The sequence below is a fragment of the Egretta garzetta genome, unplaced genomic scaffold, assembly GCF_000687185.1.
Source record: "Egretta garzetta isolate BGI_Z169 unplaced genomic scaffold, ASM68718v1 scaffold692, whole genome shotgun sequence".
Classification (NCBI taxonomy): Eukaryota; Metazoa; Chordata; class Aves; order Pelecaniformes; family Ardeidae; genus Egretta; species Egretta garzetta.
The window spans coordinates 777,882-798,382 of NW_009258787.1; the positions used below are offsets into that span (position 1 = coordinate 777,882).

At 44.8% G+C, this 20,501-nt stretch overlaps 1 protein-coding gene across 14 annotated transcripts in view; it reads left to right on the forward strand.

Annotated features, from left to right (window-relative positions):
- LOC104135805 (ankyrin repeat and KH domain-containing protein 1) overlaps positions 1-20,501 on the forward strand; it is a 102,269-nt gene that overhangs the window by 61,305 nt on the left and 20,463 nt on the right. For 13 of the 14 annotated variants that reach the window (XM_035889199.1, XM_035889201.1, XM_035889200.1 and 10 more), the window contains 13 exons: positions 1,959-2,693; positions 9,784-9,929; positions 10,084-10,195; positions 11,020-11,165; positions 12,639-12,781; positions 13,557-13,770; positions 14,997-15,172; positions 15,842-16,004; positions 17,127-17,222; positions 17,510-17,626; positions 18,626-18,800; positions 19,149-19,602; positions 20,045-20,122. In XM_035889199.1, coding sequence (XP_035745092.1) covers positions 1,959-2,693; positions 9,784-9,929; positions 10,084-10,195; positions 11,020-11,165; positions 12,639-12,781; positions 13,557-13,770; positions 14,997-15,172; positions 15,842-16,004; positions 17,127-17,222; positions 17,510-17,626; positions 18,626-18,800; positions 19,149-19,602; positions 20,045-20,122 — 2,755 coding nt within the window. The remainder of the gene's footprint in view (positions 1-1,958; positions 2,694-9,783; positions 9,930-10,083; positions 10,196-11,019; positions 11,166-12,638; positions 12,782-13,556; positions 13,771-14,996; positions 15,173-15,841; positions 16,005-17,126; positions 17,223-17,509; positions 17,627-18,625; positions 18,801-19,148; positions 19,603-20,044; positions 20,123-20,501) is intronic. The other variant, XM_035889211.1, reaches the window with a different exon arrangement.

Consider the following 20,501-nt stretch of genomic DNA (forward strand, 5'->3'; position numbering starts at 1 on the left):
TTGGCAGTTAGGGGACTAGAATGTTCCTGCTAGTTGGGCAGTGGAGCAGCTTAGTCCCAAAAGGCACTGACTGACTTCTCTTAGTTTCTAACGAAGATACAGGCAAGCATTTCAGAGATTTTTTGGTGAGTGCAAATATATTTTTCAAAAGTGGTCTGCAAAACTTACGTTGTAAGTCACACTTCTTAAAATGAAAGGATAACTCTGTAAACCCCAGGTACCCCACAAAGCCAAATAACCAACGTGCAGCTTAGAGCAGGCTTGAGCTCAGTGTCCACCAGCCAGCACCAAGCAAGTTATCGCTAACTTGGGTCAGATTGTTTGTTGTTTTCCAAGAAATTGTCAGACTCGCTTATGGTTCAGAGACAAAATAATAGTGGTGGCTGGAGTTCAGCTGGAGCTGCTGACGGGTGCAAGGCAGCCCTGTAAAGTACCAAGCGGGAGAAGGAGCTTCCCGAAGGGCGCCTGCGGTGCTTGTGGGATGCTGGGGCTAAGACAGTTGTTTCCCTTAACTTCAGATATAGTTTGCTTTCCCTCCGGGCACTCTGGTGAAGGTATGCAGCACTGGGCTGGTTCAACTCTATTTTAATAGTTGCTCTTTCTAAGAGAGTTTTCTTCTAAGAGAAAATTCTTAGATTTGTTTGCTTTTTCAATTAGTTCCTCCAAAAATTCATTTCAGAGTGAGGCGTATGCGACTCCTGTGTTGACGGCAATGCAAAATGAAGTCACTTGTTAAGTGGTATTTTGGTGGAGGAAGGCCCAGAGAGAAATAAATTGGTGGTTTAGAAAAGTTAATCCTTCCAGAGCTAGTGACTGGTCTGGGACTTCGTTCTTGCATCCAGATCTTCACTTAACTGTGTGATGTTTAGGTGACTCTATTGAGCCATGGCTTAAAGGGTACATAATTTTAATTCCTCTTTTAATGTTTAATTGTATGAGTCTGCTTTGTAAATATACAAGTTTTCTTGGTTGGTTTTGTTTTGGGTTTTTTTTGGTTTTTTTTTTTAAAGCTACATAAATCACTATTTGGGTATAGCAAGTGAGTGTTAGTGCAGAAAATTATTTGATCAGGCTAAAACCTTCCACATGTCTAATTAAAGTTTCTTACACTGAAGACATAATTAAAATTGCAGCACTTGCTAGATTCCTGACCTGACTGGAGGCTTCAGAGGTCTGGCTCTCGGGAGGGCAGCCTTGGGGTGCTCGGAGGTAGTGGGCGCTCAGAGAAGCCTTGGTGTTCCTTGCTAGGCTCGTGCTAAGGTTATTTTTTAAGCCTTAATAGTGAGCGGAATTGTTAATCTGTTACTGGAGAGCGGGAGGCAAGCAAGCTGTTAATTTTGTGTCAGAACTTCTAAAAAGGTGCTAATGCTTCAAAATATATTTGTATATGTTAAGTCTGCACTGGCAGGATTCTGTAATGTAAGGTGGAATGGGATAGTGTTCGGAGCAGTAGCAGTTCCAGCTGCTGATCTGACTGGAGTTAGTCTTCTCTCCAACGTAGGCTACTCTTGCTTGTACCCTTGCTGCTGAAGTTAGCCTCTGGAAAATAGTCTTGGCTTAATTGCTCTGCCTGCCAGCACAACTTTGGGAACTCAGTAAGTTCTTTAAATTGCCTTGCTGCTCTTGCTGATTTCCCTCCCAGATGCGTTGCCCTGGGTGCCAGAAACCATAAAGGTTCCATATTCTTTAAGACTGAAATAGCTGTGTTCAAAGGGGTATTAGGATCAATATTGAAAACTCCAGCCATATGCTTTGCCTTTCCTGCCTTAACATGGCGTGCAGGGTTTGCCTTCCTGTGCTTTGGCAGATGTGCAGGGTTAGTTGTAAAGATTTTTTTTTCCTTTTGTTTTTTTGTTTTTTGGTTTTGGTTTTTTTTTTTTTTTTTTTGGGGTGGGTGAGAGGGGAGGTTTGGGGTATCTTCAGCATGGCATTTTTTCAAACATTTTTCATGTGCTTAGGTGCATCCAAGCAGAAGTCAAGTTCCCTGCAGGTAGCAGATAAGGACCTACTGCCACCTTTTCACCCATACCAGCCTTTGGAATGCATAGTAGAAGAGACTGAAGGCAAGCTGAATGAACTTGGACAGAGAATTAGTGCTATTGAAAAAGCACAACTTAAATCATTGGAATTAATTCAAGGTGAACCTTTAAATAAAGATAAGATTGAAGAACTTAAAAAGAACAGAGAAGAACAAGTACAGAAGAAGAAGAAAATATTGAAGGAGCTGCAGAAGGTGGAAAGGCAGTTGCAGATGAAAACCCAACAGCAGTTTACCAAAGAATATTTGGAGACCAAAGGGCAGACAGACACAGCACTTCCCCTGCAGCAGCAGTGCCCACTCACAGGGGTCTTCCCAGAAGTGGGAGCCGATAAGGGTCTGCCAGAGGATAACTTTTCAGGGTTACCTCAGGTTGACACAATCTTGTCTAAAGATGATGAGCAACAAGAGTCTCCACCACCTGCTGAGTTTGCCCCTATCCAGCCTTTGCCAGCACCGCAATGTCATTTTTCTGGTAATTTAGGTTATAATGGGACAGAGTCTCTTGAACTTCAGAAAGCATTAGGGAATCAGCAGAATGTAGGACAGCAGCAGCAAATTGCTGGGCAGGGGCTCTTAGTTCAAGAACCAGACGGATTAATGGTTGCCACTCCAGCACAGACGCTTACCGACACTCTTGATGACCTAATAGCAGGTGGGTTAAGAAATATACCTATTTTTGCATTACTTTGTGTGCTCAGTTTCCCTCTCTCTCCTTCCCTCCAAAAAGATCTTGGGGTTTTCCAGTTTGGGAATACTTGCTTAAGAATAAGTTCCTGATTAGTGCTATTAATCCTAACGGTGACTTCCAATTCTAACATGAGACTTTTAAATCTCTTTTTTTTTTTTTTTTTTTCCAAAGTGCAAAACTTCCTGTACTGGAGACCTGTTTTTAGCCCCTTTGGCCTCATCTTTTTCTGTGCTTCTTTAAAAAGCCATGTCGTGAGTGATGAGTAGTGCGTGCCCCTTTAGTGCGTGCCCCTTAGGAAACCTGAGAGCGTGACAGTTTTGTGTCTTCTGTGTAGGCTTTGGCGACTTCCTTCAGTGTAGCAGCCATCTCTAGAAAAAGCCAAATTGTTATCACTTGTATGGGCAGATGTGTCCCTCTCCTTGCTGCTTGAGGCGGTGCTACGGTTTAACACAACCTGGAATCCGTGCGCAACCGCTCAGTTCTGTAATGGCCTGTGTTTTCAGAACACCCTCTAAACCCTGGTTGTTGTACAGGAATATCTGCTTGTTAGATATACCAGATGGCAAAAACGTGTCCTGTTATCTGGATGAAAAGCAAAAATCCAAACATCCTTCCATTTGTTAATAACGATGAGAAGAGGAATGGAAGCTCCCACGCGTTGGGGTGTGTGAGTCCCCTTGTGGAAAAAGAGGTATCGTTTGGGTTGTCTTCATTTCATGGATTTGACTAGGACTGATGTTTGCTGCTGGAGGTATGTAGGATACAGCCAGTGTTGTTTGGTCTGCAGTTTTCTTTATTCGGTGTTTTTTCAATGTTTCTTTGCACCTTGTGTCTGTCCCTCAGCCCATGCTCTTATTTTCTTGTCTTTTCCCACTCCCGCCCTGCTTTGTAGTCACTGCCCTGTCCTCTCAGTTCATTTCAGGGTTGTAGAAATGTGTGGTGAGACCTTTTGCCAGCCACTCCTCTGAACTTGTAGAATGGCAATTGCATCAAGCTCAAGTGACTTGAGACTACCCACAACTGCGCGACCTTCTGTGGGAGCCATCGCTGGTGGAGTCGTGTGCTGTGTTGTACCAGCTCCCTCCAGCTGTACAGCGTAATTCAAACAAATCCTCTTGCCTTTAGAGAATCAGTCTTAGCTCCCCCTTTTTGGGCACGGAGTGCCTCCCTCCCCCACTCTGCGGTGCTCTTCAGAGTGTTCAGCCAACATTAAAACAAAAATGCACTTGGATTATTCTTGATTTTTATTACTCAAGCTTCAGTACTGGAGTATGTGAGGAGGAAAATTTGAATGGTTAATGCAAAACATGATCAACAAGGGCTTAATTTTTGGAGTAGTTCCCATGGCTGGCAGTTTACCATACCTAGCACAAGACCACGGAGTGTATTCCCTCTCGTGGTTAGCAGCTGCCTGTTACATCCAAAGTATTCAGTGCACCCAGAATGAAGACCTGCAGCCAGCCAAGTGCGGGAATTGTGCCGTTCAACAAAAGACTGCAGGCAACCAGAAAAACTTCATCTTAAAAATAATTTTAAAACCCTTGACTAGACATTGGTTCAATTGGAAACTGTTTACTGTTGCTGCTAAAGTAATTAAAGACATTTTTTGCCAAGAGATTTACTTATTTCAAAAATTGATGCAAACAGCATGCCCTCCTGCAGCTGTTAGAAACCTCATTTACGGAAGCGCAACTCAAGGAAACTTCAGCTGTCCAACTCCAGGGGCTCTGCGGAAATGTTGATGTTGCTCTATTAAAACATTTTCTTCTGAAATCCCTAAGTTTGTTTTTTTTCCCCCTTCCCCCCCCCTTTTTGCTCACTTTTTAAATCCAGGCTCTGTAAAAGTGACCCCTGTGTAAATTAGTCCCGTGCCATCTCAAATTTATGTACATTTAAAACCAAACTGTCAGCCTGCCTACTCATGCTCCAAACTCTTTGATCTGTACGTAAGGTGCACTTGACCTTTTTCCACAAACTTGCCTTTTTGTAAAGAAATTTTGAGCAATAGAAACTGCTATGAGAACCGATTTTTACACGCATGCTACAGACGCCAGCTAAAACTGCTAAGGGGCTTGTGCCGGGCGCGCGGGAGGCCTGTGCCTTAGGGAGGCCGCATCTGGCACGCGGGCATGCCGATGGCGTGTCGCCTTGACTGCGGTACCACCCATGGAGCTGCGGCAATGCTGGCCGGTGACTCCTGGTTTGGAGGAGGTATGAGCATTTTTCTTCCTGCCGAGTATTCCAGTTTGTATTGGGTATCCTTCAGAAGAACAGCGCCATTAAATCGACTTTTTGCCCTCTGCACTGAAATCCTTTTTATTGCTGCTCTTGCCAGTGGCAAAGTTTTCAAAGCCTCACCTGAGACAAGTTGTAAGGGAGAACTTGCATTTCTGCAGAGCCTCAAAGCTTTATTTTGCTGACGTAGTTGTGACAACACACATAAATGGAATGTTTATCTCGCCACTGGTCTGCTGGCAAAATTTGCCAGCTCTTAGGTGCTGAGGTGGCTGATGTCAAGGTGCAAAGCGCTGGAGGTCTTGCTGGCAGTCAGTCACCGGCAGACATTTCCGCGAGTCCCCTCTTTCCTTCAGGTACACAGAAGTAATCGAGTCACCTTTGGGAAGTCAGGTAACACCTGAAAATGAAGCAGCTCTTTCCACTCCAGCTGGTTTGGTTGTAATGGAGTTTATCTAGATGTGCTGAAGCAAAAACCTTGCAGCTCATCCTGTCTTCGAAGGTGTGACTTAGCGCAGCCAAGATTTGAATGGGGTTTACAAAAGAGAGAGACTCTGCAGCTTAGAGTGGGAGAGCACTAAATTATTTTGGATCGCATCTTCCAACAGAAGAGGGCGTTTTGGGTCTAATGTTCATTACTTGGTACACATTTGGTTTCTTGAAGCATTTGTCTTGCATGGTTGGAGTTTCACTTGGCTCACGATATGCATTTACTGTAGTAGATTTCTTAGTTGGCAGTAATCTGAATTGAGGCTTTTTTGCTGTTTTAGGGTATTCAAGATGAGGAACTTCCTTTTTTGCTGTTTTTTTGTTGCTAGGTTTTGTCTCTAGTTGGAATATTTTTATTCCTGTTTGTTCTACTTGGCTGGTATTTTTAGTCAGGAGGTGGCATCTCTGCGTGCTTCTGTCTGACTCTCCTCCTGCGAGCGCCCCTTTCTGTACTGAAATTCCAAACATGTTTTGAGCGACTTCATTAACTGTAACTTGGTTCTGAAATCCTGGTTGTGGTCAGTTATACAGAATCATGATATTTTAAGGTAATGATTTGGAAGGTGACACACAAGTTACTGTACTTGGGGTTGCTGGTTTGAGTAAGACTGGTTACTGGGATAATCTGGAGTTGAGAAATGGTGACTCCTAAAATGAGACGCAGTTACCAATGTGCCAAAGCCTCTGTGTAGTAACACCTCACTGAGAAATGCCTGGATAAGCTGAAAGACTGCTTGGTCATGTGAAAGGATTGTTTTCTTTGTCCTGGAAATCCCAGTTCCTTTGAGGAAAGGGGAACTGAAATCCAAGTCCAGTATTCCCGAACGTTCATGCTTGCGGCATGGCAACATTTAGGTGGATGCAGTTTCAGGCTACAGCTGCAACCTCATCCAGAGCTGCTTGCTCGAGGCTCTACCAGTGCCTCCAGAGCTGTACTTAGATAAAATACCAGGTTCTTGCTTCCATTTGTTTTACTCATGGTTCCTGGGATATTTTTTCGTAACTCTGGAAAATAGTCATCCATGTCTTTGGAGACCTGTCCTCAACTTCACACTGATTCAAAGGAAGTCCCTTTGGAAAGTTGCAAGCCCTTTTTAAAATGTGGGGAACCTGGATCTTCTCATGTGTAGAATAATTCTTTTTTTAATACAAGTCTTTTGAATGTTGAAATCTATGGTAACATCCAAAACCGATGCCACAAGATAGGTATTTCGTAAAGATCTGAGGTGCACATTGTGATGATGGATTTTTATTTGGATTTTTTAATCAACGCCCGGCTATCGGTGTGTTTATCAGTACCCTTCCTGGTGAAAGACAACAGCAGGAAGCAACCTGCACGTCGGAAAGCTTTTCCTTTGTCCTCTCAGGGGGCGAAAGCCACACGTTTCTCTAGTCCGTTACAGTCCTGCGGCGCGGCGTAGAGATGCTGAAGGTGGTCATCCCCCCAGCTGGTTCGGTGCCCTCCAGCTCGCCTTTCCCCTTGGCGTCACGGGCAGCGCCGGTCCCGCTCTCTACGCGGTCGTTCCTGCATTAATGCCAAGTAACGACATGAAGGTCTGGAGTGGGTATGGTGGTATTGCTCCTGCAGGAGACTGCACGTTAGCCTCTGGGGCTGCGAGTGTGACCTGCTGAAGGCTTGTGATCAGCCAGACGTCCTCACCTCCCCGGGGGCCAGCGTCAGGCAAACGGAGCCTGGGCAGGGCTCCTCCTGGTAGCGGGAGGCAGAAGCAGAGAGGTGGCTCTCCTGTCAGTGGGATCACCTTGTCTCCCTGGATGGGGTCACAGGAGCAGTAGCTGTCCCCCCTCCTGTGATTGAGGTTGGTAATCCAGAAATGGACTTGGGGAAATAGGAGTTAACTCCGATTTCATAGCAATGTATGCGAAGGGATGTTGGAACCACTGTTGCAAGGTCATCATTGAGTTAAAATTCCGTATGCTGTTGTGTAACTTCAGCCGAGCTAAACCAGCCCCATGGAACTGGAGGCAGAAGTTCTCAAATGTGTTTTGCTCCACAGAGCACGACTTGCATTGATGCTCCATTGGGCCAGCCAGCCTAGTGAAAGAGAACATTACACCTCAAAAAATCCTGTGGTTTTGTAAACTCAGTGGTTAAAGAGGGCGTGATTAATCAGTGGGTGGTGGTAGAGTTTATTTTAAACAAGAGTTTGGGCTATCGGTACAGGGTTTATCTGCATTTCTACTGCCTTTGGTGTTCTCTCACGTTTGACGTCGTTGTTACCGTGCACACATGAAGTGCTTAGCGCACGCTCATATGTTTCAAACACATGATGAAAATCTAAAGTATGCCAGAAATACTTGGACATTTTCAGTCATGGTTGTGAAATGTGGCGAATTTGTGGAACCTGTAACAGCAACACTGAATATATTACATTAAGTACCCCTAAAGTGGCTCGAGTGGAGTCCCCGTGCACACTCCTGCTTTGTATGCACAGCACGTGCACGTGGCGTTGGGTGTATCTGCAGCTGCAGGACCCGACAGCGCTGAGCCAGTGTCTTTCAGGAGGAAGGACCGGTTTGATTTTATGTGAGTCCGTAACAGGGTGATTTGGCATCTTGTATTTTGGAAGGAATAACTTTTACAAGTCCCATCAGTACCTTGTGCTTCAGTGCGTTGACCAAGAAAACAATTGTATCGCATTAATTAACGCTCGTCTGCTGCTGTAAGTGCTAACCCATAGTAAGCAGATGAAGCGTGGGAGGTTTTGTATTTGAAAATGTTAATCCAAACCTGCTTTGCTCGTGAGGGTTGTAACGTGAAGCAAGAGTCAACCCTGAATTCAGATACAATATTTTGTTGCTTAAATGTGGTACCCAAATGTTATTGCTGGCCTTTGCCTAGCGCCAAGGAAAATGCTTTAATTTAAAAAATAGAGTTGAAAACGGCTGCCTCCCAAAATGTCAGTGACGACCCCCCGTGTTTCCAGAAGCCGATGGAAGTGATCCATCTAAGCTGGCTCCAGTCTGTGGTTCCTGTGTGCGGCCCCGTTAGTGGGCATGTTGAGGATTTTTCTAGGGCTTCTCAGTTTTCCTATGAGCAACTGCTGGTGTGTAATTTGTCAGTGGAATCGGGAGGGCTGAGACGGGAAGGGGTCGTCAAAGTTTCTCTAAGCCGTACGCAGGTTTGCCTTCATCCTTCACCTTCCCTTGATGTTTGAAACACTCGGGCAAAAGCAAAATGCTGCTGCTTCTTTCTTACCTGCGGCTGTTGGTGTTTCCCATCAGTCGCTCGTTCCAGGAACGCTACAGGATGCTGTGTGGTTTGCAAGAGTTAAAGCCAACCAGGTGTTCCGCCTACTGCGGCTGCACAGTGCAGAAACTTGGCAACCCAGCAGGGACCCAGCGGCTGCGTTAGCACGGCTTATGGTAGCTGAAGTGCGCTTGGGCTGGCGCATAGGTGGGTCAGACCTTCCTCTCCGGTATCGCAGCTGAGCCTTGGGCTCGTCTGGGCTCCCCTTGGGCTCACCTTTGGTTACAAAGGCAGGCAGAGGTCTTGGCCCCGCGATAGGCATGTGCAGGGATATTTCTCTGCCTGTTCTGCTAAGGCTTCGTTTAAAACTAGTTGAGTAGAATCTGATTCTCAATTTTCAGTTTTTAAAAAAAAAAAATAAATCTTTTTTTGTTTTTTTAAAAGAAGATCCAGTTGCATTCCTGTGTCCCTGAGATGCGCTAGGTTTTCAGGACAGAAATCTTCTACAGGCTATGGATTGCTCAAAACACATTCCAGGGAGCACAGACAGTTTTCAGCTTCCTTATTTTTGTGACTGCCCCCTCCTGTCTGCTTCTCTTCCACCCTTCCTGGGTTGTTCTAACTCTGAGACCCGATTAACGGTGTAAGTTGCTGTCAGTCATCTTGCTTTGAAAACCTTCTCTGGAGACCAGGCGTGCGCCAACCTTTACGTGAAGAACGCCTGAACTCTGGAATGAGACGCTGTTGCTGAACGTTAGGTTTGTGTTTTAGTGGTAAATTATTTGCCTGCTTAGACTGAGCCTATGACTGAACTCTAACAGCCAAGGCTACAATTTGAAAAGGATAACTAATAATCTTCATAATTTATACTTGTAATGCATACAGACTAATTCATCAAATTATTTTCTAACTTAATACAGTTTGGAGACGACAGTGTTTAACTTCTGGAAAGCTTCCTTGCGCAAGAGACAGACTTGTTTGGCTTTAGGAACGCTTGATTTGTTTCCCCCCCCCCCATTACTGTTTTTATATTAGACCGTGACAGTTTTATGGGACTAAATATTTTTCATATAGCATGTGGCATTCCCAAGAGTGGATTAATAACACAGTGTTACTTTTCAGCTGTGAATAGCAGAGTGCCCAGCGGCCCCGCCAGCTCCTCACACACTACCGAATCCCCTACGCCTGAGCCTTGCTCACAGGCATCGAGCAGCGTGCCCTCGCAGTCCGTGCTCCCTATGTACCCTTCCGTTGACATCGATGCACACGTGAGTCATTGCAATTGATTCTGACTGGATTTGCTTTCTGATAAGTTCTGAAAAGAAAAAAGAATAATCTGGTACTTTCTTAAAAATGTTAAAAGTTCTCTTGGAGTGTTTTTAATTTCTGAATATCTGCTTCTTTTTCTTCCCAACCGTGAAGACTGAAAGTAATCACGACACTGCTCTGACCCTTGCCTGTGCGGGTGGTCATGAAGAACTTGTATCTGTACTGATAGCACGTGGTGCCAATATTGAACACAGAGACAAGAAGGGTAAGCTGGAACAGTAAAGCAGTTTGACAACTTGAAACAGTGAATTTCAAATTGGGATTTGGGTTTCGTTGCTTCAGAAAATGACCAAAGCTTACAAAAATCCAGAATTGCATTCTTGGCCTTAGTGTAGAAACACTGGCCTTGTGAAGGCAGTGGCATTGCGTGCCTTCCTGTCTGTCTGTCTGGAAGGAAGCGCATCTGAGCGGTATCCTAAGTAGATTTGCAAAATGTGAAGCACTTGTGTTCCTACTGTTCGCCCTCGACAAAAGGCCTTAGCGTACTGGATAGGGTGGCTAACGGGGGTAAACATCAAATCTTGGCTGACAAAGCTGACAGGGAGTAGGTGCCAGGTTGTGCACCGTATTGTTCCCAACAACAGAGCTCAGCAAGATCTCAAATCTTTCAGAGCTGAGAGGGCAAACCCACCATGCCTCTCTCCTTGGAACTCACATTGACTCCTGGAAGCAAGCAACATGCACAATGCAGATGTGTTCCCTTGTTGGAATTAAGTGGCAAGCTGTGACTTCTCTAAAGAGAGGAGTTGGTCGGAACTTAGTCCAAGCTCATCAGTGCAAGCGCTGTTTAGATTTCTTTTAGAGAGCCTTTAATTCTCTTTGGCTGGACTTAGAGCCTGGATGTGTCAGGGTCAGAAGAGGGCTAGGGAAGGGTCTGAGATCCTGGCCTATCGTGGGAAACTCCCAGTTTGAGGAAGGCATGCCTGACCAACAGAAGCCATTGTGGATTAACCCTTTTGTGTATTTCTGCTCCTCAGTAATACTTCTGAGATTCTCAAGATTGCTTCTAACACGATCTCTTGTTACTAGGTTTTACGCCTTTGATTCTGGCTGCAACTGCCGGACATGTTGGTGTAGTGGAAATTCTTCTAGACAAAGGCGGAGATATAGAAGCACAGTCTGAGCGCACAAAGGATACTCCGCTTTCGCTGGCATGCTCCGGTGGACGCCAAGAGGTACAGGCATATTTGTCCTCCATGGGTTTGAAATGGTTTTTGCAGATAGTTTTCTTGTACAGTGGTGCTTTGGTTGATGGAATAATAAACCATCCTTTTTCTGGAAGGTTTTTAACCTGTATAAGTGTAGCGAAATTAAGCATTTTTCTTCTTCCAAGAGGAAAAAGGATTTATTCTTTTCTCCCTTGGCTATCCCAGTTTTGTTAGCTAATGGTCATTCTTCTGTCGATGTGTCCTTGCAAGAGAAGTACTTTTGTGAGGGAGGTAGAGCATCCTCCCCGCTCTCAAAACTGAAACAGCTGCTGCAGGCACACAAGGACAGGAACCGGAGAACTGGAATTCTGTGTTGCAGTATGTGGTCTTAGCGGTACTGTGCAGGGCTGATAGGTGCAGGTGCAATGCAGGGCACGTACTGGTCTTGCAAGGTGGTTTCAGTTTTCTCTCAGATTGTTGGGGGCTTTTTTTGGTGTTTGGGTTTTTTTTTTTTATCCAAATAAGCTTTATTAAATCCTTCCTGCTTTAGTCACGGGCATACTAGCATAGAAGATGGCATGGGGATGGCAAAAAGCTCTGTGCCAGATACAGGAGTGGTAAGTTTGGAACATGTGAGAATTAAAACAGCTGGCCAAAATTGGAACATTTCCACTTTGACTTTTGAATTGCAGATCTTTAACTGTAAAAGTGCTGCTCACAAATAAAAGGAGAGATCAGCATGGCCTGTGGTAGCATTGCTTACTGAACTGCTTGAGTCTTTCATTCTTCCTCTTTATTTTCCTTATGCCAGAATCTACCTCTTATGTTTCTGGCTTAGCAACTTGTGAGGCAGCCTTTTTTCTGGCTTATTTGAAAATCACCTTGCCTATGTTAGTAGTAAAATGAAGCCCACTAAAGTGCAGTACATCACCAGGAATGTTTTCATTTCCCCCCCTTTTATTTCTGTTACACAGCTTCTGGTAGAGGAGAGAAGTCCTTCCTCATGCTTGTTCCGTTACTATCAGTTGGCCTGATTTTCACCATGTGTTTTGTGGGAAAGACCATGTAATACAGATGGTCAGACTTGGCTCAAGTGTCATTTGGATGAAAGTTGTGGGAGTTTCTGAAAGAGACACTCAAACAGTGTGAGATGTTCTGGGAGTGGGATAGATCCCTTGTTTGCAAACTTACGATTCACAGGAAGAGCTTCACTTCAAAGCCTTGCATTTTTGATTAGGTAAAATAAATCTTTCTGGAAGACAAGCGCTGCCCTGCTGCAGCCCACGCAGATGAGCTGATGTATTCATCAGTTGCTAAGTCTGTACAGCACATATGTAAAAGTAAAGCAAGAGAGGATGGAGCTTTTCCTGTAGAAGCCTGTCTATTGACAGTGGAAACAGGTAGCATACGGGAAGGCTTGACCATGTGGTAACATCCTTTCACTTCCCGGGTAATAGGGAAGGCCACTGTATGCCTTTAACATGCACGCTGTCTTTTCAGGTTGTTGATTTGCTGTTGGCCCGAGGAGCAAATAAAGAACATAGGAATGTGTCTGATTATACGCCATTGAGCCTTGCTGCATCTGGTGGCTATGTTAACATCATCAAGATTCTCCTCAACGCTGGGGCAGAGATAAATTCAAGGTAATGTACTGGGCCCGCCAGCTGAACGGCAGGATAGCGCAGGCACTCCGTTGTTGGCTGCGGAGGCGCAGGCTGGAATCTCTAGTGCTTTCAGACCTCTTTGGTGCCTTTCCATGCTGATGTTGTCCTTTATGTCCATGTTATCTTAGTGCTTTTAAATTGCCTTTATCACAAACTTCACCTCCCTTATACCTGAACTTTAAGGGATTATTGTAGTTTGCAAGCCTGTTCCTTCCCTTTCCCTTTTCCACTATTCTGGGATCTAGAAGTCAAATTATTTCCAACAGAACCAGGTACAGGAACCAGCCAAAGCAGTTGGGGCAGCTCCATGTGTTTGTTTGAAGATGTCTTTTTCAGTAAGAGGAACAAATTTACACAGCCAAGTCTCTCAAGCCTCCTCTTTGCTCATTTTAAGAAAACTTACATATATACTGTCACTAGAGACCACTACAGCTGCAGCTGTGCTAGAAGCATGTTTTATCTGAATGAATCAGATGCAGCCTTGATTTTTAGTATATGTAGTTCAAGGCTTCAGCCATCTGAACATCTAAAGGCTGAAATGTATTTTCCTTGTTTATAAATTGCAATTGTCTCTCGCATGTAGTTACTCCGATGGTTTCTCCTAATCAATTAAAAAATGCTGGTATTTTAGGTTAGTGTCTGTATGTATTCCTCTCTGGCTTCCAACAAAGCAGTTTGTTCCTCTTGGATACACTTGGGCTTCCCAGAGCCTTCCTCTGGTTCTGGGAACTGCAGTTTGTTTCTTCCCCTCTAGGACTGGCAGTAAGCTAGGCATTTCTCCTCTGATGCTGGCTGCTATGAATGGCCACGTACCTGCCGTGAAACTGCTGCTCGATATGGGTTCTGATATCAACGCCCAAATTGAGACCAACCGTAATACAGCGCTCACCCTGGCCTGTTTCCAAGGCCGAGCAGAGGTGGTCAGTCTGCTTTTGGACAGGAAGGCCAATGTCGAGCACAGGGCGAAGGTAAGTGTGTGAATCGCCTTTGCTTATGGCTTATGTCTAACAGGAGATTTCCCTGAGTTGTCAGGTTTCTTCAGATTTTCCTCTTGCTTTAAGCCTCTCTGGGCTCAGAGGACTTATTAAATCAGAGGACTTAATAAATGTTCTGAAGTAAGTTTGGTTTTTTAAAAAATAAAATATCAATGATGAATTTTTTTCATTAGGGAAAAGCTGACCGGTCCCTCCGAGTTCATAACAGAACTTATATTGGCCCTTGTTCCATAGTACTGAGACACTCCCAGGTTTAAGCTTGCCATGGCACTCATTAGCAGAACAGAGATACATGTATTTTTACGTATGAGTGAAGTCCAGGCAGGAAGAGAATGGTGTTGCTTATAGTGATTCTCATCTAGAACAGATATCTTGTCTGCAACAGAAGTAGTGCAGTCAGACTTTGTAAAGCTGTTACGTTTCTGTAGAACCCATGGCTTCAGTACTGTGACTGTCTGTGCCTCTGAAATGCTCCACAGGTCCCATCCTTTGGTGCTCTGGGACAGCTTTGTGTCTCCTGCCATAAAGCAAGCTTAAAGCTTGTGTAGACAGCCAGACTGATTTCCCCAGCACAAAGGAATTTTTGGTAACTCCTCAGGCTGCTGAAATAATTGCTGTGTCTGTCTACCCCGCCTGCTTCTGGATGACTGTGGCTGGAGAAAAGGGGATATGGATAAAAGCCAGCTCTCAAATGGTCAGTTGGGCACGTTAGCAGCTGGTATAAGTTTGGTTAACAGTCTAGCCTGGCCACTAAGTTGGGCCAAGACCAGCCTTAGCGCTCAGGGAGGCTTGAGAAAGCTATAAAGCCAGTTTTGAGCATTTCTGTAGAAACACTTGTGTCTTCGTTTGGATCTGTTCTAGCCTCTGGTTTAGAGATCCTGCTGTAAACTTGGTTTTTGCTTTTGAGACAGGTATCTGGTGGTACTTAGTCAACAGTTTGCCTGGGTTTGTATAAACCAAAGCCCAAGAGTATTTGGCTTTCGGGTTTTTTTGTTTTGTTTTTGTATGGGTGTTTTTTGGTTTGGTTTTTGGGGGTTTTTTTGGGGGTGGGTTGAATAGAGACTGTTTGAAGTTAGACTCCTAAACTAAATGTAAGCAGCTAAATAAAAAATCTGATTTCCCTGTGTAGAAATCATTTATGTCTTATCCAAACAACATTGTACAAGTTTCACGCTGTGTAACTGGTTCCCTTTGCACAGACGGGTCTCACACCCCTGATGGAAGCGGCTTCAGGAGGATATGCAGAGGTTGGAAGGGTGCTCCTTGACAAAGGAGCAGATGTTAATGCTCCACCCGTGCCTTCCTCAAGAGATACAGCTTTAACAATTGCAGCAGATAAGGGTCACTACAAGTTCTGTGAGCTCCTGATTAATCGGTAAGTTATTTCTCATTAGCAGTTTGTTCTGTAGCTGCACCCCTCTCTGGCAGGGGTGCCCTTGTTTACATTGCCTCATGCATCTGAGAGCAAGGGGAATGGGAAGCTTTGCAAGTAGGATGTTGTATCTGTTCCCTACTCTCCAGTGTCATCCTGGAGTATCCAGCTACTCCAGTATTAATTAAGCTAAGCAGGCAGCTGGGACCAGGAAGTAAGCAAACAGTGTCTGGCTTGGCAGCTCTGTTGGCTGTGTATTAATCCAGAAATTCCCATATGAGCATTTCCCCACTGTCACTTGGGGGGCAAAGCCTGGAAGTAGCTCTTGAGCTCTTCAAGCATGACCCTGTGTGCTGCTAAAATCTCAAGGGGCTGCTTTGTCCTATAGGTACTCGCCACCTTGATATTTGAAGGACCGACCGGTTGCTAGTTGCTAGTTGCATGGCTGTGGTGCAGTAGGCTACGTGAGGTGTTTCTATAAGGGAGGCTTAAATAATCCCCGTGTCACTACATTGCACCTTAAACAGCAGACTTCAGGGACAGGGTTTCTCTATCTAGCCACTGGATTCCAGTAATTAAAGCTATATATCCAATTGCACTCTCATCTTTCATGACCTTACTTCCACCTTTACTCATACCTCATCTCACTCGCCTGCTCTTGTACGTCTTTAGAGGAGCACACATTGATGTTCGTAACAAGAAAGGAAACACGCCTCTGTGGCTGGCAGCTAACGGTGGTCACTACGATGTGGTTCAGTTGCTTGTGCAAGCAGGAGCAGATGTGGATGCTGCAGATAATCGGAAAATTACACCTCTTATGTCAGCGTTTCGCAAGGTAGGAGACCAACTTAAGCTTATGTTTCAATGTTTTCAAAATAGTTTCTCATTTGGTCTTAAATCTGAATGCTTGGTCTTGGAAGAATCAAGTATAGCACAGCAAAATTCCTATTTTGATAAAATGCCTGCTTTAAAGTAATCGTAGTCTGTGTACTTCACACAGATCTGAATTTTGAGAGGTGAAAAACCTGGTTCCGTAAGCCATGTGAACTTTGTTATTTCCAGTTATGCACTGTCCAAAAACTTCCACTGTCTGCGATTTCACTGCTTTGAGATTGCTGCAGTCCCCTCCAGACGGCTGCAATTACGCTGCTTGTTTCAGTCCTGCTTTCGAGATGAACAAACCAGGAGCCTGTCCTGATTCATTTGCATTTCTCCTCTTCCGTTCCTGATGCGTTGTTGAGTGGGACCCTGCGTAGCCGGCTCTTTTGTCACTGCCTCTTCTTGGCAGGAAGAACGTTGCTTTTGATGGTTTCATTAGTTATGCTGGATGCAAGGAGCGTAGCTATGCCAGAAGAATTTATCAACTGTAGCTGCTTTGCCTCTAACAAAATATCAAATAAGCGCAGGACTCTTTTGACAAAGAGCACTGAAGAGCATGCCACTGCTTTCCCTCCGCTGCTTTCAGATCACTTCAGAGACAACCGCTGGCTGCTTTCGGTGTGGTTGCACACTGCGCCCCATCCGGGAGTGGATCCAGCGGCAGAGGAGTGGGTCTGCCGGGGCAGCGTTCAGGTGGCTCGGTCCCTGCTCAGACCTGCCTTGTAACTGAACAGTCTAGGCTAGCTCCGCGGCGAGGTCAGGTCTAAAGGGGGTCGTCTTGGCTGTTACTATAAACATGAACAGCTGCCTCTGCCCTCGGGCCCGCTTTGGTCCTCATACTTTAAAATAAAAAAATACTTGTCAGAGAGCTTGTCCTGGCCGCCATGATGTGGAACTGCAGGCGTGCTGTCAATACGGAGCGAACGGGAACTGCCTGTCTTCCCGAACAGCGGCTTACCTGAAGCGTTCCCGCTTAGTTTTAGTCTTTCGCATTGGACTAAGAGATATCAAAGTTGTATTTTGATGGCAAACGTTGACAATTGTATACAAGAGATTAGAATTTTCTTTGCTGTTCTAGGGGCATGTGAAAGTCGTTCAGTTCCTGGTGAAGGAAGTTAACCAGTTCCCTTCGGACATTGAGTGCATGCGATACATAGCGACGATAACTGACAAGGTGAGTTTAACTTCAGGAAAAGACCCCGTTCCTTATTTTCAGTGAGAATATACATGAGAAATTCTTCAATACTCAAAAACTGAACATAGGTGTGTGCTGATGTATGTTTGATTTGGGGGTGTGTGCATGTCTGCTTTTCAATACAGAACTTAAATCAGTGTTTAGAGTCCTGTTGAAGTGGTTTGTGTGTTTATGAACGCAGGGAAGCTAATCTCCCATTTGCAGAGCAAGCCTCGCTCCTCAATTCTAGTTCATTACGGAGGTAGTAAGACAGGTTTGCTTTCCAGGACCTGTTGAAAAAGTGTCACCAGTGTGTGGAGACGATTGTGAAAGCTAAAGACCAGCAGGCTGCAGAAGCAAATAAGAATGCAACTATCTTGCTGAAGGAGCTAGACCTGGAAAAAGTGAGTAGAGAATTGCGGTCATGCAGCACAACGGTTTGAACTGGGTATTAATCCATAGGCTGTATTTCCTGGTCTCGCGCCGAGGCTGTGTGTGCTTGCCATCCTCTAGTGTACAAGTGAAGTGTATACCAAGGGTGGCAAATTAGAACTGATTTCTGCTTCAGCCACTCCCTTGTCCTTCTTAGGAAAGCTCGGAGATGGCAGTAGTTACCTTGGGTAATAGCGCTCTCGTGTTACTTCAGCGCAGATGACGTGGGAATAAGGGAGGCCTTCCACCTCGGTGGTGTGACACGTGGTCTGTACACACTGTAAGATGTAGTCCATAAGCATTTTATGGGCTTCTGCTCTGTTACAAAGGAGGGCCTGCGAGCCGCCTGATGAGCTCTATGGACCTGAGCAGACAGTGGGGAAAACCAGCGTCTGCCTGGCTGAGAATACTGTGAAGCGTCCCGGAGTAACGCAGACACTTCAGCGCACTCTCTAGGGGGCTCTCTTAATGGGGGCTCTTATGATTTTTGACAAACAAGTTCCATTTATTAAATTCTCCAGGCTGTTAAACACCTATCAGTTGCTGTGCAAAGCTACAGTATAGCACAGCTGACTGATTCCATAGATTAAAAAAGTGGTGAAACTGATAGCAGTTTTTTCTATAAAATACTCTGGGAGATCTTTTTGAGTCAGAGATGTGAACATTGCTGGAAAACATTGATGAGGTTGTTAAATGTCTTCTGAGAAAGGACTGAGATGATAGATTTAGCAGGAAAATTACGTTTTTATAATAGCTCTGTTTTGGTTGGTTTTTTGTCATTCCTTAGAAGTTTTGGGACCAACTCGTCCTGTTGTTCCATAAGGTCTAATGGTTCGCTATGTGACAAAGTCATTCCAGTTCACCGTGCTCTCTCCTTTCTCCCTCCCCTCAGATTTCTAGGGAAGGTCTGAGTTACAGGTATAACTTGAGTCTGTGTGCAAGTGTTTAAACGTGGATCCTTTTCTCCACAGTCAAGAGAGGAGAGCAGAAAACAAGCTCTTGCAGCCAAAAGGGAGAAAAGAAAAGAAAAGAGAAAGAAGAAGAAAGAGGAACAAAAAAGAAAACAAGAAGAGGATGAAGAAAACAAGCCTAAAGAAACTCTGGAACTTCAAGAAGATGATGATGAAGAAGAAAATGACGATGAAGGTAAGGAACAAGTGCTTCTATGAACAGTGTAGTTGGGGGGGGCCTTTTTTAACCATCTAGGTGAGTGAGTCTGAAAGCTGGCTCCTCTGGGACTGTGACGCTGTTGCATAGCTTCTGTCCTGGTTCTTCCCTCTGCAGTCAGAGTTCCTGGCAAAACTCCATTGTTCCCTCCCCCCCTCCCCCCCCCTTGTTCCCAGAAATCTTTCACTCTCGGAGAATTTACAGCTGAAAGCGGTGTAAATGGTCTGACAGCTCAGCAAGGAGCGTGATTTCAGCTGTAGCTTCTTCAGTCAGGGCACTGATTTCTGTATCTTGTGGGTTTTGATTGTGTACCAACTGTTCTTTCAGTGGAGCAAGAAGTTCCTATAGAGCCTCCTAGTGCAACTACTACAACTACAATTGGAATTTCTGCGACTTCAACTACTTTCACAAATGCCTTTGGGAAGAAGAGAGCTAATGTGGTGACTACCCCCAGCACAAATAGAAAAAATAAGAAAAATAAAACAAAAGAGACTCCTCAGAATATGCAGATAATTTTGCCGGATCAGCATATATCTCTAGCACAGCAAAAAGCAGATAAAAATAAAATAAACGGAGAGCCAAGAGGTGGCGGTGCAAGTGGGAATAGTGATTCAGATAACTTGGATAGCACGGATTGCAATAGCGAAAGTAGCAGTGGAGGTAAAAGCCAGGAGTTGAACTTCACAATGGATACAAACTCCTCTGAGCGGCGCTACGCCTCATTGCTCATCCCTTCTCAGGAAGAAAAAACGAGCACCTCTGCTTCAAAAACACCAACGAGGTGAGACTGCTGTACTGCTTCCCAGTTCTTCCATGGGGTTTTATCTATGCCAGTATAAACTTTCTGTAGTTTAAGCCTTACACCAGCTGGTACATTCCCAAAGTCTTGAGAGACTGAGTTTGCTTTATTTGCATGGCTGTTGAATAATCCTGTCGAGGTTGTTGAACGCAACCTCTTCAGAATGGTAAAGATAAGATTTTTTTTGGCATTGCTGGCTGGTTTGTAATACTACGTTAGCAAAGCAGCCAGTTTTCTCTCGGGCCAATCTAAGCATCCGTGTTTCATTGTCAGATATATTAAATAGATTTTAAAGTGCATATGCTGGCAATTTAAAAAGGAAGTAGCAGCTTTCTCTATAACCTATTTACAGAAGTGGCTTCATTACCTTTTGTTTTATGGTTTCATCATTAACTCACTTGAATTGCAATCTCTTTGTTTTAAGGAGGGAAGAAGTTGATGACTCTGAGCATTTCACCTGCCAGGTTGATGGCCAGTTTGATTTAGCCTTGTCGAGCCAGAGGTGAGAGCCAAAACAACGCAGTGAATGTACAGGGGCCCTGTGGATGGTTTTGGAAGATTGTTCAGTTGCCAGGGAATGAGCTGTACTTCTGTACCACCGGTTTCTGAACAGGGCATTGGTCTGAATCAAAAAGCTTAGATCCCATCTGAATCTGTAGTCTGCTTATTTTTACACATAAGTAGCACGAGTCTGATCCTCCTTCGCTTGCTTTTTCCTTTTCTCTTCCTGCACTAAGGGAGAGGGTCGATCTCCAGGGCACCTGGCTGACTGAGAACCCAGCTTCAATAAGAATGCAAACATGGGATCAGAGGGCAGTGCCAGGCTGATCGAGGCGCTTGTCTGGCAGTGGGGAGAGTCGGGATTGGTTTTCTTGGGTTTT